This window comes from Hylaeus volcanicus, chromosome 4 (genome assembly GCF_026283585.1).
Source record: "Hylaeus volcanicus isolate JK05 chromosome 4, UHH_iyHylVolc1.0_haploid, whole genome shotgun sequence".
NCBI lineage: Eukaryota > Metazoa > Arthropoda > Insecta > Hymenoptera > Colletidae > Hylaeus > Hylaeus volcanicus.
The window spans coordinates 28,048,756-28,064,095 of record NC_071979.1 but is presented as its reverse complement, the minus strand read 5'-3'; the positions used below and the strand labels follow the sequence as shown (position 1 = coordinate 28,064,095).

At 37.6% G+C, this 15,340-nt stretch overlaps 4 protein-coding genes and 2 non-coding genes across 10 annotated transcripts in view; 2 read left to right on the top strand and 4 right to left on the bottom strand.

Moving 5' to 3' along the window:
- LOC128875361 (NADP-dependent malic enzyme-like) overlaps positions 1 to 5,528 on the bottom strand; it is a 10,248-nt gene extending 4,720 nt beyond the window's left edge. The window contains exons 1-2 of one of the 3 annotated variants that reach the window (XM_054120880.1): positions 5,257 to 5,528; positions 2,446 to 2,599 (exon numbers count right to left, since the gene is read on the bottom strand). In XM_054120880.1, the coding sequence (XP_053976855.1) occupies positions 2,446 to 2,599; positions 5,257 to 5,312 (210 nt within the window). In that variant the 5' untranslated portion in view covers positions 5,313 to 5,528. Of the gene's footprint in view, positions 1 to 2,445; positions 2,600 to 3,198; positions 3,444 to 4,366; positions 4,399 to 5,256 lie in introns of those variants that run through there. The other 2 variants (XM_054120881.1, XM_054120879.1) reach the window with 2 other exon arrangements.
- LOC128875367 (signal recognition particle 19 kDa protein) lies at positions 3,401 to 8,972 on the top strand. Its single transcript, XM_054120888.1, has 3 exons — positions 3,401 to 3,538; positions 8,005 to 8,118; positions 8,362 to 8,972. Exons 2-3 carry the CDS (start codon positions 8,072 to 8,074, stop codon positions 8,753 to 8,755), a joined length of 441 nt encoding a protein of 146 aa, XP_053976863.1. The 5' UTR covers positions 3,401 to 3,538; positions 8,005 to 8,071; the 3' UTR covers positions 8,756 to 8,972.
- Trnap-cgg (transfer RNA proline (anticodon CGG)) lies at positions 7,780 to 7,851 on the top strand. Its single transcript has one exon. It is a non-coding gene; the product is annotated as a tRNA-Pro (tRNA).
- LOC128875364 (uncharacterized) lies at positions 8,777 to 10,724 on the bottom strand. Its single transcript, XM_054120885.1, has 5 exons — positions 10,481 to 10,724; positions 10,227 to 10,355; positions 9,628 to 10,151; positions 9,436 to 9,543; positions 8,777 to 9,372 (listed from the first exon to the last, which is right to left on the bottom strand). The coding sequence occupies exons 1-5, from the start codon at positions 10,626 to 10,628 to the stop codon at positions 9,115 to 9,117; spliced, it is 1,167 nt and encodes a 388-aa protein (XP_053976860.1). The 5' UTR covers positions 10,629 to 10,724; the 3' UTR covers positions 8,777 to 9,114.
- Positions 10,725 to 11,071: 347 nt separating this feature from the next.
- Positions 11,072 to 11,143, bottom strand: Trnah-gug (transfer RNA histidin (anticodon GUG)). Its single transcript has one exon. It is a non-coding gene; the product is annotated as a tRNA-His (tRNA).
- A 293-nt stretch (positions 11,144 to 11,436) lies between these two features.
- On the bottom strand, positions 11,437 to 13,418 carry LOC128874933 (uncharacterized). 3 transcript variants are annotated; one of them, XR_008456711.1, is made up of 4 exons: positions 13,126 to 13,418; positions 12,258 to 12,527; positions 12,021 to 12,173; positions 11,437 to 11,871 (listed from the first exon to the last, which is right to left on the bottom strand). XR_008456711.1 is itself a non-coding variant. In XM_054120114.1 (3 exons), exons 1-3 carry the CDS (start codon positions 13,402 to 13,404, stop codon positions 12,102 to 12,104), a joined length of 621 nt encoding a protein of 206 aa, XP_053976089.1. In that variant the 5' UTR covers positions 13,405 to 13,418; the 3' UTR covers positions 11,437 to 12,101. The 3 variants fall into 3 exon arrangements, 2 of the variants coding, with proteins under 2 accessions (XP_053976089.1, XP_053976090.1); XM_054120114.1 differs by having other exon boundaries at positions 11,437 to 12,173; XM_054120115.1 differs by having other exon boundaries at positions 11,437 to 12,173; positions 13,138 to 13,418.
- Between the last annotated feature and the right edge of the window lie 1,922 nt (positions 13,419 to 15,340).

Here is a 15,340-nt window from a genome sequence, read left to right as displayed (position 1 = left end):
AAGCTCTAATGAAAATGAAAGTGCACTATGAAAGAAAAATGAACAGTGATGAAATGTGAACAATTTGATGAAATGTGAATGATACCCTTCCATCCAGAGCAAGCAAAGGCTCGGGTATTCGATGAGTCCTGTGCAAATCCGGTACAAGGTCCCACCAGTCGGTGTCCATCATTACTTTCAACTCGTGATTTTGAGCCCCATGTGAAACAATCGACGGTGGAAACGGTTGCCAGGGTCCTCGACTTCCAGCGACGCGACCCTTCGCCTGCCCACGGATCAATAAGCAGCCCTAGGAGTTCTTGAACGCATAGTAAGCAACGGCCTACTGCTAGAGAAACCCTGAGTGCATTGCACCGCAACGGTGCTTTGCGTATCGCAAGTGGATCTGGCCTGCGTCCTTGGAAACGCGAAGGAAACAGAGGGAGAGAGAGAGATAGATGTAGAGTCAGATGGTTTGGTTTATTTTCGTCGGGTGTTGGGCGTCTCGCGAGCACTGTGGCACGCGGATGCAAGAGCACAGATTAGCAGCGTGACGCAAAGTAAATTGTATAATAACAGGAAGGAGAGAGCTGGAGATGTTTGTATTGTTGATGTCGCTTGTGTTCTCTCCTCGAGTCATCGGTTTGCATTATCGTTGCTTCGAGTGTTTACTATAATCACATCACCTCGCGTTTCACGGAGTTTCATTTGTTCACAGAGAATCAAGTTTATCGACTATGAAGGGGATAGAGAAAAAGAAGTGCAATCGAGTGGTTTCATCTTCTGCTCGAGCGAAGATAAAAAAGCATTTGTAGAGGAAAAAGTTGAATACTGTGGCAAGGTTCACCTTACGTTTTTCATATCTGTACGGATGAGAATTAAAATTGCATGAACACGAATATGCACGAGAAAAAACTTGTCAGATAATTACGGAATGCCTGGAATAAAGTAAATGACTCGTGAACAAATCGCTGATGTTGCATTACACAGTTGATGTTGAGTTCAATTAAATTCATAGGCAATATTTCATGGTTAAAAAGCGCGAAGCATGTGGTGGTAACCAATTGTTGCATACGTGAGAGGTTCCCCTGTTTCATCATCATCATCAGGCTGCCATGCTAGTTCCGTGAACATCTGTACCGTGAAAGTGAATTTCACGGAATCACGATTACTCAGACGACCGGTTGCACGTAACCCAACGAATGTCCAACCTTAAATTGCTATTACGCAATATATTTTCGTCGATTATTTCTCGTTAATGTATTCACGACTTCGAGGAATCCTAAACAGTACTTTCCCTGTACTTTTCCTTGTTCGTTAAATTAAAAATATTTGAATAAAACGGTGGTTATTATCACTATTTTCTAGTGATAATAACAAATCATAATGTTGGTAATAACATTATTATCGAGAATATTATGGATTAGAAGTATATCGGAAATAGATATTCTAGGAACCGTCGCTTACGTCTGACTCATAAATTACACACGTAAAATTTCTTATCTTTCTTAAAAAAGAAAGGCTACGCCCTGAACAAAATTATCTTTTCTAACCCGTAAATTCTTCTTTCATTCAAGCTCTGTATACTTAACCCACAGACCAAGAATATCGCCCAACGCTTCGATTCTGATGAAATTTTGCGTACAGACAGATCATTACAAAATATTACACACGTAATTCTTTTTTATCGGCTGATATTCATATTGGAAGGGTGAAAAGTAACCTCACAGACGCGAATAAAACATTCACTTAAATTCATCAAAAACTAATCGAAACGAAAAGAAAAAAAAAATGGACAGTAGTTTTCTCTAGGTTACAATAACTATTTGCTAGTGCGTTCGATAAAAAAAAGTTCAGTTGCTAAAAAAGATGATTTACAAGTATAAAAAAAGGATTCGACTAATCGCAGTTACGCCATCTAGGTTTTGATGAAATTTTCATTAACACTAAAATATTGCACGTAAAGAAGTAAAACGTTTCCCATATTTAACATTTTTACTCAGCTTTGCTAATCACTGAGAATTCTACCAAATGAATCATTAAAATCGACGTGTCCCGCTATATCTCTCTCGAGTGGGGTTAAACGCAGCGGAAAATTTTCCATTCGTCTGATCCACGAGAACGTTTTATTCTCATATAAATTTAAATGACAACAAGAAACAAACGATTAATCCATAGGGTATTTTCATCGATTTTCCAAACGAGTGTAAAGTTCTACACTTGCGAGCGAGACCATGGAAACGCTGACAGCAAACACGTTAATAATAAATAAGTAATCGTACTAATGCATCTTCATCTATGTTCGAGCATTGTTGTGCGTTAATGTGCAACTGACATGAAAAAACACTAAAATTACCAAGCACGAAACACGTCAATAACAGACGACGAGCTGTCAACGCATACGCCGGTGTCACGAACCGAAGTAATCGCGATTAGCATTGAAATACATACGTAACTTGAACGTACCTTGTTCAACTGTGGGTTCTTTAGATGGTCGAGACCCCGGATCATGCTTGAACACAAAGAATCTCCTGTGCCCCTCTGGCCAAGTTGATCCCTCTCGAGATTCGACATGCTCGAAGGTTTGTTGTCGCAGACTGACTGACTACTGCTTTGGATCCTGCAAACGACCAGCAAAGTTTTTAAGACCGAGTGGCAATGTCGGTAGGGTAGAACTCACCACTGTCGAGCAAAGGTGAGGTTAGAGCGTGGGGTTAAGCTTCGGTAACGTATCAACAGAGTTGGGTAAAATTCTTATCTGAATTAAAATTTCGAATAACAAATAAAAGATAACCCGTTACTGGATAAATAAAAACTAGAATAAAATGATCGTTCCATCGAGTACCACTCCAACTCATGCGCATTCGAGGGAATAATAGATAAGCCACCTACTCTTGTGTACTCTTACTCGTACAATAATCGATAACCAGTCTCGTAATTTGTAATTTTGTGTTCTAATATGGGATAGAGGGTAAACGTTGAACGTGCAACGAAATTGACTATTTTCATGCTCCTAGGTAAATTATACATGCTAGTTACCATTCCGTAATACATACAAACTAAGTAATTAGCATGGCCATAGTGAACGACAAATTACTTGATTTGTATATACTACGAATAACGTGTACTTGTTAAAGAGACGATTCAGAGTGACAGAAAGTTTTTTTCTCCGCGTAATTTATTCTACCAAACGTAAAAGCTCAAAGTCCACTACTTTACCTGCCGTGCAGCTGATCGTGCTGCCATGTCTCAGGCTCAAGGTCTTTCGAAACGCAACGCAAGCGACTCGACCGACGAAGAAAGCCAGTAAAATGACACTCCAACCGTCTCATGAACCGTTTCGAACTCATGTTCGGAATTTGCGTAAACAATCACTCTCATACGGTGGCATCTCTCGCTAAACTGTTCGTACGATTGATCTATGATGGCCAACTAAACTAAACCCGGATGAGCACGTCATATGCAGATAAGTAACTACGGCACAAACGTTCACGTGACAGACGCACAACGACTAAACAAGTGGAACCACGCCGCATGCGACTTTGCGCATTTAGATACGGTTTGTCAACAAAATTTTATTTATTCTGACGGGCATTTACTGATAGGAAATCGGAAATGGATCTCTTGCGTCACGTTACTGTGATCTAATTCGGTAGACACATGTGTAGAATTATAAATGACGGAGGGATTGTAATAATAGAAACGCGTGCAACGACGAAAAAGGTGTTCGCAGAAACTTTTAAACATAATCGTCCTTTGGTGATTTGTGTTACATGCGGTATTATTATTTAATACATAATTATATTTCAAATATTTCTCCCTAAATCGAACAACGAATTCATTATTTATATTCGAGTTGTTATCGTTAGTTTTGTATTATTTCGGATGTTTATTTTTATTTACAGAGCCTCGTGGCCAAAACGTTCTTTTTTGTTTTAGTTCTTGATATGCGACGTTCGCGACTGTAATTAGTCAAAAAAGTACGCAATACCGAACTTATCGCGCTTTTTTTTTACTTTATAGTAATAAATTAAGCGGAACCGTACTATTACTCTTTGCACATGTCGTACGATGATACGCGATACATGTAGGTCAGCAACCTGTTAACAAATGATTTGAAATCCAAATAAACGCGATTACGTCGGGAAAATTTGTTCTATTCAAACTTCAGCGTAATTCCAGGCTGGAACACGCTGATTCGTGATAAGTAACTTCGCGATTTCGTACAGTAACAATATAGACAATTTAAATAGACACTTTGTGTATTCATGAGTTGTTTTCGTTTATAGAAAAAGAAAATGAATATCGATAACAATGTAAATATATATCAGTCTGCCTCAGAGGTTAGAAAGTTGCTTTGCAACAACACCTCCAGATGGAAAAATACCTCACGGTAGATGGCATGAGTCATCAGTCTTCCATCCACAAAGATATAACACTAACACGTATAAATTGTTACTTAGCTGTGCTTGAAACATTGTCTACGCTATTTAAGTAATCTCGAACTTCTATTTTCGCAAATATTATATAACGTACGTTTCAATATACGGAAGTGGAAACATGCGCGGTCAGCGAACGATTGTGTGTATTTTAATTCACATGCCTGACAATTATGAATCGATAATGCGTTGAAATTAACATTCCCAATGAGGATATTATTCTAATATTCGATCGAGAGATTTAATTCGCTTCTGAGGAACTGTGAAACATGTTTCAGGTTATCTTTCGTTTCCACGGCACTCTTAACTTTCTTTTTCCAAATATATTCATGAAACGTTTATATTTCGTAAAGAATTTAAGTTCTTGACTTACTTATCTTGATTTATTTTTATTTTTATTACTTTTTTTTTTTTTAAAGACATTACGCGTGTAGAATAAAAGATATCGTAAGCTCCTTGATAGAGAAAAAAGTTTGATAAGCTTTATAGCTGTACTGAAAAATTTTTACAAGACTGCTAGGTATTTCAAAGTCTATTGTCTCGTATCGTGTGGTTATAAAACATTGCGACGTTACGTGAGAAATGACACATTCGTTTACACCTGATGGCGTATTCTTATAACTATGGTTTAACGATGATAAGTATATTTTTCCTCTATAGTCTGCTTACAAATATATCGCTTGGATTTGTTTGCATTTCTACTGAACGTTTATACAAATTTTATTTTAATGCTCTCGCGTCATTATTGGAAATAATGATTTAAAATTTACCTGGTGGACAGTAGCGTTGGGTAAATTATAATAATCGTTATTCGTTAATTGCACATTTAGTTACTTACATTTTGCTGTGGGCACGCTGTGCGTTCCTAACATCCTTAGATTGTGGGCTACCCATCGAGAACTATAGTAATTTGATTTGTGCAGGTCAACGATAAAACTCAACAAAAGCAATGGTTCATAACGCGTCGAAGGTTGAAGTTCGAACCGACACCAAAGTTCACCGTGTCAATCGTCGCGCGGAGAAACAAGAACGTTTCCTATTGGAACCACTTTCATTCGGTGAAATCGATCCTTCCGATCACGACCAGATCGCAAACGTAACTGACGTATGCACGACAAAGAACGTGTACCGTGTTGGTGCTCTGTCCGTTTGTACAAACATCGTGATAGTAGAAATCGGCCTTAAGGCCGAAGTTTTTGGGGCATAAAGACGATTAAAATCTAAAGGAAAGCAATGGAGTCGTGCAATACTGCAGTCCGTTGTAAAGACTCGACGTTCTGGACCGACACTAAACATCGTTGCACATTGTTCTAATTAATATTTTTATAACCTATAAATCAAAAGTGTTTTCTTTGAGTTTCTTCCTGTCGCACGAATCAGTCGTTATCTACTCGTTAACGAACCGTAAATATTTAACGAAATAATCGTTGCGATACGAATTTTATAGTAATCTGAACGTGTACTCACTCTTTGATAGAAAACGCGACATCGTCCAGACAACTCAAGTATTCTGTGCAACCAGACCTGTAGGAAAATTGGCCTATTATCGTTAACAATACTTGGATATAAATTATCCGACTTACTTAAGGCAATCCATCCTAACAGATTTTTTTGCGACGCGTAGAATGTCTTGACCATGATATTCATGGCTAATAAATAATACATTCTTCTTTTGTTTATCGATTTTCAACGACCGTATCCATTGACATCGAATATGGACAAATGAAAAGAATGTTTGTCTCGTACGAAAGGGAGTTTTGTTGGTAAAATTTTAGATTCTTTGCTGGAATTTTTCTCAACAGCGTCATAAGTTTAGTATTATTGGTATTACGCGATATCTGCGTATTTTCACAAAGAAAGATTAGAGATCTGATAACATTTACTGTTATGATGTCATTTTTGTATGTTTCTAGAAATTCGCTTGGAAGATTTGCCACTCTCGTAGAATAACGAAACCTAAAATATTTTTTACTATCGTTGTTAGTGTAGTTTACCATTTTAAGATAGATAGTGGCGCGAATGATTTGGCTGTGCGCGTGCAGGCACGCGGCCAGGTTTTTATTTTTGGAAATGGAAAGCTTGATACATTAATAGAGAGAGGGGAAACAATTATAAATATATTGTATAATATTTAAAACACAATGTTTAAAACGCATTGTGCAACAACAACAGCATTATCTGCCCTAATTTTATTTTATTTTATTTCAAACGAATTAATAACACAATGGTCTCGTTATCCTTACGATTTGTGCGAAAGTAAGCCACGCAGAACGTTTCACTTTCACAATTCTATCGATAATTGCTCATTAACCACGCCATAAGCTCGCACGGTGAAAGGTGAAACTTGTTTGCAAAAATTCTCATTTCAGTTTCCAGAATATTCCACGCATTTTTATCAACAGCTCTAGCGTGTTTTTCTGACGAAATTCTGTGCATGTTTGTAGCGAAAGAGGTGCGTGCAATATTAGAAAGGAAACGTTAGGTGCCAAATTAAGAAACATTAATAATTTACGAGAAATATCTTCAACAAATCTTCAACAATATCTCGAGAAAACAATATTTTCCGTAGACATAAGAAATTATTTACTGACAGTGAGTGGTTTCTTATGACCACGATAAATATTGTCAAACATTAAGAAATTTATCATGTACCATTTATTTGTTGTCGTGTCATTATTATCATGTCTTGTTTCTTTAATAGTTGTGTTTCTGATGAATAACAGTTGTCTGGCACGCATTAAATAAAGATGCATGTTTTTTTTTTATAGTGTAAATGTTTAACTTTCATGTTAAACAGGAAACTTTGACCAGGTCGAAGTTCAAGGCAGAATTAAAGCAACAATTCATGCGATACAACGCTTGTAAATCGATTGACTGCGAGAATCGGATTTCAACGATAAAACTGTTGTTCGTTAGGTGTATTTCACGTTTATCGATAATATTTCATAGAATTTTATAAAATATAAAATCCTTGTGCGTACATAATTACAGTATTCTCATGGTCAACTGGTATTGGAGTTCCTGATCATCGTAATTTGCATCGTATTTTACAATAACAAGAGTAAAGTACACTGTCGATGATAAGAGAAAAATTGATATGAAAGCATGAGTAATAGGAATTATCCAGAAAAAACACCATCGTTGTGCCGATTCTGAATGCACCTACAGATACCAACGAATTCTTTAGAAATCTTAAGTTTGCAATCATATTTTTATTGAAAACAGTACCTCTGTTTGTTAGATGGAAATGAAATAATTTTATACTTTTTACTCATTTCTCTGTAAAGTGCACATCCTTTTCTAAATTTAATATTAATTGCAATTAGTCCATAATGTCGTTATTGAAAGATGAATGTTACATGGCTCGTTGGTCTAGGGGTATGATTCTCGCTTCGGGTGCGAGAGGTCCCGGGTTCAAATCCCGGACGAGCCCTAATATATTTATTTTTGTTGCCCCTTCATTTTTTTAAATCTAATTCAATTTACTTAATTCTATCCTGTACTTATCACCTATGGCATTATTAATTTATTTTTTACTTACATTTATACGTAACATTTTTATTCTAAAATTGAAATTGTCGTCTAGTTCGCGGAGCCACACAGAGGTGCGCAGCAGTGCGCAAAGCTTGGCAGAGCTATCGAATATATCAAACATGCCGTCTGCGTGGAACCCATCAAAGAAACACAGCGATTACAAAAGGTATATTTATTAAAATATTCACATGTTTATTGCAACCTTCTATATACACGCTTTTTTTAAAACATCCCAAATAGAATCTTTGTGTTATTAGTTTTATTCAAAATACATGTTGTGCCACTACCATCTGCTACATAACCTCTCAGACATGAATCTGACAGACAGAGATGTTTATTCCGAAAATTTGAAAATTTGATCCGTGTCTGTTAGCAGATACGCAATTTTGCTTTCTGTTTTGTGTTGCAGATGGATTTGTATTTATCCAGTGTATATAAACAGTAAAAGGACTTTAGCGGGCGGACGAAAACTTGCGAAAGATAAATGCGTGGAGAATCCTACGGATCAAGAGATACTCGATGTTTTGGTAGCGGCAGGTTTCGACGTTGGCGTTGAAAACAAGCTTCACCCAAAAGAGAGGAGCCAAGAACTGTTATATCATGGTCGCTTTCGTGTACAATTAAAAAACGATGATGGCACTCCCGTGAAAACTGAATTCCCTACTAGAGATTCCGTGTTGGTTTACTTAGGCACCACTATTCCGAAATTAAAGACACGCCAAGGAAAACAGTCGACGGGTGAGCAATCTTCCCAGGCTTCGAGTTCATCGTCAAAGAAGGGGAAGGGGAAAGGAAGGAGGTAATCAAATGAAACAAGAGTGGAATAGAGTTTACAACTATTTTCTAATTACGTATATATTTTAATATTGAAATGAGAATTATTCTCATGTACAAAAATTAATTGTATTACACTTTGTATAAAGTAACTAACAAACAGTTTCAAACCGAATACTGTATAACCATGTACAATTCTGTATATCCAGACTATTATTTAATACAGCTCTTAAATGTTTAACACCAGCCTGTGTCATTTGTCCTTTGAAGCTTTGAATATGTCCTATGTAAAATATGACTTCCTTGTCTTTCTGTTGGTAGTGCATTTAATTGCACTTTACCTGTATTTGAAATGTTGCTTTCAAAGCCTGTAGTCCCTTTCTATGGTTTAGTTACAATCATTTGTTTCATCCTGTAGTCCACCTTCCTGATTTTCATTTGTATCTTCCTCTACATTGCCAGTGGAATCCATCGTGTTTTCATCTGTGTTTGAATTATTATCTATTGAAGTAGGGAATTGTTGCTGCGGCGAACCAACAAATGAAGATGATGGCATTCCATTGTTATGGGGTACAAATTTTACGATATATCCAGTAGGTTGAAGATGTGGAAGGTAATCGGTATGAATCATCCTTGGTACTGAGGGCTGTAAATTTAATATATGTATCATTCTCACGAGTTCAAACATTTATGATAATTTAATACGTACATTGCTGTAGAAGCTAGTGGGAGATGCTCCCACCATAGTTGGATACTGACTAATTAAATGTGTTGAACCTAACTTAGGATCAATGGGACTTTGAACATTGTTTAATAGCTAAGAGAAAAAATCAAAAACAAAATTTGTAAATTAAACAGTGGATACATTTATGCATTACATTGTATTACATACAATACTTACTGTGGGAGGTAAAGTCGGTAGTAATAGTTGATGAAGATCAGAATGTGCCTGTGCTAAACTATGAATAGGTATTCTCGCGGCTCCAACTAGATTGTTAGGAATAGTGTGTAGGCTATTGATGTATGGGTGCAAACGAGGATGAAGAATTGAACGTAAGTAACTTTGCCTAACAGGAATATGTGGTAAGGCAAGCTGGTGTAAAGGTGGATGTAAGAGAGAATTCAATCTGCCAGGAATGTGTCTGTATAAAGAACGTGGCTGGGTTGGAAGATGGGGTCTTCGTAGTGGAAATAATCGAGGAATTAATGGAATACCAACGACAGGATCAGTCGAATTTGTAGATACATTTTCTTCGTTCGCAGATTGATGTGAATCATTCTCATTTGTCGGATTACTCATTCCAACATTATCTTCATCATTACTTTCATCATTATTTGAATCACAGTTCGATGCTCCTACAAAATGAGCATGACCTTTTAAGGGCCCCCCAGTGAGGAAGTAATTTGCTATTTGATTTGCATCACCTGAGAATTATTAAAAGAGTATAAAGAGATATGTTAATTAATGTGTTTTTGTATCTGTGTCTTCATTCATTTTACCCAGTCTTAGATGACGTCTAGATCCTAATAAATGACGCGAAGCTCGATCGTCTTTTATAAAGCCATTAGCATCGGTATTAAAATTAATTTTTTGTAGTTGTCTCTGGGAACGTACTTTGAGCTCGGAATCTAAAAACAAATGCAAACAATGACTAAAGAAATTAGACCATCTTTTTAAGTGAATGGAACATTTTTTTAAATAGTATGTACATATCGACAACGTATGTTTAAGATATGGAATTTAATTCTTTTACCTGTCTCGTCATTGTGCGTATCAAATTCCTTTTTTTCTATTCCAATAAGTGGCTTCACATCATCGACTTTGGTACAAGAAACACCACATTTGTAACGTTCGATACAATATAAAATGAATATGAAGTAGAATAGTCGATTCAGCCTCATATTTCTATGAAGCAGTCGATCTTTAAGAATTTAAACAGAGCAGTTAAAACCTTTTGAAAGGCGATTTCGATACTGGCGTCATATAATATTTTACCTGAAATATATTTACTCGGCAAGAGAGAATTTGCTGACGTTTCGTAACGACATTCTTTTTATTTATCACAACATAAACGCTTACATTGATACTTTGTTATGAATTGTGTCAGAGATTAAACAACTTATGCAACACGAATTTCTGATTATTGTTGTATGAATATTTGCTGAGCAAAATTAAGAACGTATTACTGCTTACTTTCGAGCGATAATCATCAGTTTTTAAATTCGCTGGCTCATCATGTATTCATTGAAAAAAAGAGTTCGTACGAGAAGTAAGGCTGGAGTGATAAATTTAGGGACGAAAAAAAGTAAAATATAAACCTTTTCCGTGACAATGCTTTCCACATTGCCGTGACCAGGATTCGAACCTGGGTTACTACGGCCACAACGTAGGGTCCTAACCACTAGACGATCACGGCTAAAGAAGGTCATACCATAAACTTTTATTTGTCAGTAGAAATATTTCATTTATTTCACAATATACCCATAAATATTAAAATCAATGTTTCAAAAAAAATGCATTGACGTTATTCGTATACAATATGCGAAGAATAAGTTTCTTTATTAATAGAACTTGGAGTAATTTTTCATAATATTCGAATGGTAAATTACTAACAATTCGATTAATGTTAGAATAAAATTTATGTCTATTTTGTCTGTTTAACAAAACGACAGTAATAGAAACAATATTCAATCGTAATTACAAATGACATTGAAGATTTGTAAAAATTAGTACGAATTTTGCTTGGAAAGAACAAATCCTGTACCATCGAACGCAATAACTGAACAAGGTTATTGCGATATTGGTTGCAAAAACGATATCGTTGTAAATTTTGACAGTAAATAAAATAATGTCAACCAATCGTTATTCTCGCGAATTTTTGAAACGTTGGTAAAAATGGAAGGTTATTTGATTCGTATCGTTTGATCGTCTGCTCATAGGTGGCGCTAGGAGCTACGTGGAGGAAAGGAACACCTCCTCGCAGTTTCAGGCCTCCTGTTAATGTCCGGCATGCAACGACCCTTTCCTGCTGGTAGTGCTGATTTTATCGTTGCAACAATGTTTGCAGCCGTACAGAAAGTAATTTGAGGATAAATGGCGAAGACAAAGTGGGTTTCTGTGTGCGAGTGGACAAGCGATCATGCTCTGGAACAATGGTGACGCTGGAGATGGGCTTGTAACACGCCGACATGTTTGACCAGGCCACGATTCCCGCGCAAAGCATCGAGCTACTCCGATATTTATCAAATTTTCTCAGTATTATTTACATTACTGGCATATTAAAGTGATTTTACCTTTTCTGTTCTTTATTTCTCGTAATCTCACATCCATTTCGACTTTACCTTTAACGTAACACGATTCGAGCAAAAGCTTTCTTAATGCTCTCTGGTCAATTTACGAATACGTTTGCCACATTCGTCCATATTTTTGTGATCGATGTCGTAAACCTGATAGCACAAGAGTAAAGTAGTAAGAATTTATTATTATTCATAGTAGACACTGTGAAACGAATAGGATACAGTAATTAGTACCCGTTTAACGAATTCCGTTTTTAGCCTCTTATCCTCGAACATCATTTTCTCCCCTAGCCTAAGATTTTTGAACGTTTTCAATCTCAAGGGACCGAATTTCTTTTGAAATTTTTTCACGTCGCCAGCGCAAGCGATTTCGAGTTCGTGAATTTTTGCGTGTATTTTACGTTGTTGTTTCCCTAGATGGTCCACTTTTTTCGTGAACTTTTTTATGTCTCTGTATCCGTGTCGGTAATCGTTTCTCATTTTTATCGCGAGATCCTCCCGTATCTATATGCAATAATTAACGACAAATAAACTATTAACGAGCGTCATTGTTTCGTCGTTGAAACGTTATTTGCGCATTTAGTAAAATGGTTCGGTTAACGATCGAACACAAACGTGCTCATTTTGAGATCGAACGAATGATTCAATTTAATTTTTATACCAGCGGCAGAGGGGAGGGAGTAGGGGTGTTACTACTTGGTCAGCGAAAGCAACGCCCATCATCCAGAGGGCGATTATTTTGTTCGAATAAATTATTCGTTCGAAAGTGAAATGTAATTTTCGTTTGAAATTTTTCTAAAAATTAGTGAAATAATTCTAAAAATGACCTTTTATTCGTAACTCTAAATTTCTTTCGTTTAAGTTTCATTTGCCACTTTAAAAATGCGATTCGAATCGATGACAGAGAGATAAATAAATCCGATCGTTGGATGGTAGCCACAAAACCAAAACAGGTTGAGAAACTCTGAACCGTAGGAACGCCGAGCACGACTTAAATAGTTTACTATTGACATACTAAAAGAGGAGTGTCCCGTCCACAATTCCCCGCGCGCAGAATTGCCGGATAAACGATATCGTTATCGCAAAACGTTGTTCAAATAACCAAAGTAATCACTTGCTCGACTCTGGCGGCCAGACGAGTTGTGTATTCCCTCCTCGCGTGTTTGCCGCGAGCTTGGCCGACGAGCGTTACACTCTGCTCGATCCACGAGTCGATTTTCTCGTCGATCCTCTCGTTGTCGTAATCCATCTGAAACGATTCTTCCTGATTAACGTTGTCGGCCACCCTCGACAGGACTTCCGCGCTCCAGTGCAGCACACGATCCTTTTCCTCTAGTAAACAGTCCCACGTGTCCGGCATACGTCCCACGGTTTGACCCATTCTCACCACGTGGCCCTACCAACGGTTCGCGAAAAACTGACGTCAGGCCACTCAACTACTGTATACCAAATTGGTATAGTAGAGTATTAGGATACTTGAGTGTGATAGACCGAATATAGTCTCGTTTGGACTCCTTTCCATCGGGAGACGATCCTGAACACACCGATGGTTCGCTCGTAAAGATACGATGACGACTATTGCAAACGTGGCAAATATTATAAATACCGATTATCAGGAAAAAATGTACAAATTATTAGAAGTATTCCAATGGTCACACCTCGTAAAGATACAGTGATGAGTATTATAAACATCATCGACACATTTTAATGTTCATAGTTATACAGTTACGTATAATCATGGAATTGAATACCGATTATTAACATTTATTTCACGACGAACAGATAGATCGTTAAAGTAGACAGAATTTATTCTGTTTACTTAGAATGTCCATCCGTGCCCTTACGTTGTATATACATTCTACACGAAACTAAGAAAAGCGTTAATATCCGTTTCGAAGCTCAGGTGTGCCATTCGGCGGTTATCTTAGGGCGAACGTTTCCCTCGAACGGCATCCTTGTTCGCGAGAAATCGTTTCGCGTGTAAAAAATAATCTCCTATTTATACTCGGCCAGTCGCTCGTTTGCCGTTGAAACACATAGATGGCGGTGAAAAGAGTCGCGTCGGAGCGGCGTGTTATTTTTTTTACCATCCCTCGCATTGTTTACCAGCGCGTAAGCAAATAACGCGGGGCTGCATAATGCACGGCAAACTTCGCCGGTCCGCGCCACAAAAGGTCGATTCTTCGTAGAGTGTCCGCGTGGATTACATTCATCGTGATTTTACGCCGTCGGACGCGGTGGAAAAAGGAACTGGGGCGGACGTCCGGCCGTCTAGAAAGTCCGCGAAATTCAATCGGCGCATGGCTCGCTTCGGGGTGTCAATTCAAAGCAATGTAATCTCCGTTCAGCCTGGCCAATAATCGGTTTATTGATTTCGATTCGAGGCCGGTGTAAAGGCACCATTTACAACCGGGAGACTCGACACGTTCGCGATACGTTTACGTCTCGTATCTCAGACGATGATTAACAGTGACGTTGCTCGAGCTCTTTTCAAACTTTAACACAGAGTCACTTTTCTTCGGTACTTTGTATTATTTCGTATGTTTTCGGCGCAATAATCGGTGTTAACGTTTATGCAATTATGAAAATGAACATTTTTTTTCTCACTCGCTCACGAAGGTATCAGTAACGAAATGGTAAAGTTTTCCCGATGAGAATGAGCCCAAACACGACCATATTCGGACTACTTTTACTTACGCGTCATTCGAGTCATCAAACATTTTTTTTTAATGACTCGAACAACATATAACTAAAAAATAGTCCGAATGGGGTTGTGTTTGGGCTCGTTTCAACCAGAGAAACCTGGTCAATTCGATCGTAATATTTTCGCGAAGATCCGATTGCAAATAAACAAATGTCTATTTTGCATAGAAAAATCAAATTCGATTCTCTTCGATGAATATTTCCGCGAAGTAAGCGTCTACGAGGAACGTCTCCAATAATTTGTCCCACTACTTCATCGTGAAGTTAATATTGGAAACCCGTATATATTACCAGGGGACATTCCAATTTCGTAAAGAGTTAATTAACCGTATCAAGCATGAGTACTCCATTCATATAGAATTTATCACCGTCCCCCTTGCTGTGGGGAAGGAAATCGGATCGTTATTAAGAATTTTAAACGAAAGATTTTCCATTGTAACGAATGCGCATTAATTACTGGACAGTTCAAGCGAAAGAGTATCCGTCTGCTCGCTCGTTCGGAATAATTTACGCATTCGTCCTCTGTCGAATTAAATTCTCGTACGAGTTACGTGCTAAAAAGTCCGGATTGCCCTTTGGGCGTGAAAACGGTGCACGCCTGTCGCCTCCGTTTA

Bases quoted from the DNA above. Each gene is read 5' to 3' on its own strand.
- LOC128875367 (XM_054120888.1), top strand. From the start codon at position 8,072: ATGCCGTCTGCGTGGAACCCATCAAAGAAACACAGCGATTACAAAAG. The intron at 8,119-8,361 runs GTATATTTATTA...TTTGTGTTGCAG, and splicing joins AAACACAGCGATTACAAAAG to ATGGATTTGTATTTATCCAG.
- LOC128875364 (XM_054120885.1), bottom strand. From the start codon at position 10,628: ATGAGGCTGAATCGACTATTCTACTTCATATTCATTTTATATTGTATC. The intron at 10,356-10,480 runs GTAAAAGAATTA...ATTTGTTTTTAG, and splicing joins TACGCACAATGACGAGACAG to ATTCCGAGCTCAAAGTACGT. The intron at 9,544-9,627 runs GTAAGTATTGTA...TTTTTCTCTTAG, and splicing joins TACCGACTTTACCTCCCACA to CTATTAAACAATGTTCAAAG.
- LOC128874933 (XM_054120114.1), bottom strand. From the start codon at position 13,404: ATGGGTCAAACCGTGGGACGTATGCCGGACACGTGGGACTGTTTACTA. The intron at 12,528-13,125 runs GTTATTTGAACA...TATTGCATATAG, and splicing joins TCGAGCAAGTGATTACTTTG to ATACGGGAGGATCTCGCGAT. The intron at 12,174-12,257 runs GTACTAATTACT...TTGTGCTATCAG, and splicing joins AAACGGAATTCGTTAAACGG to GTTTACGACATCGATCACAA.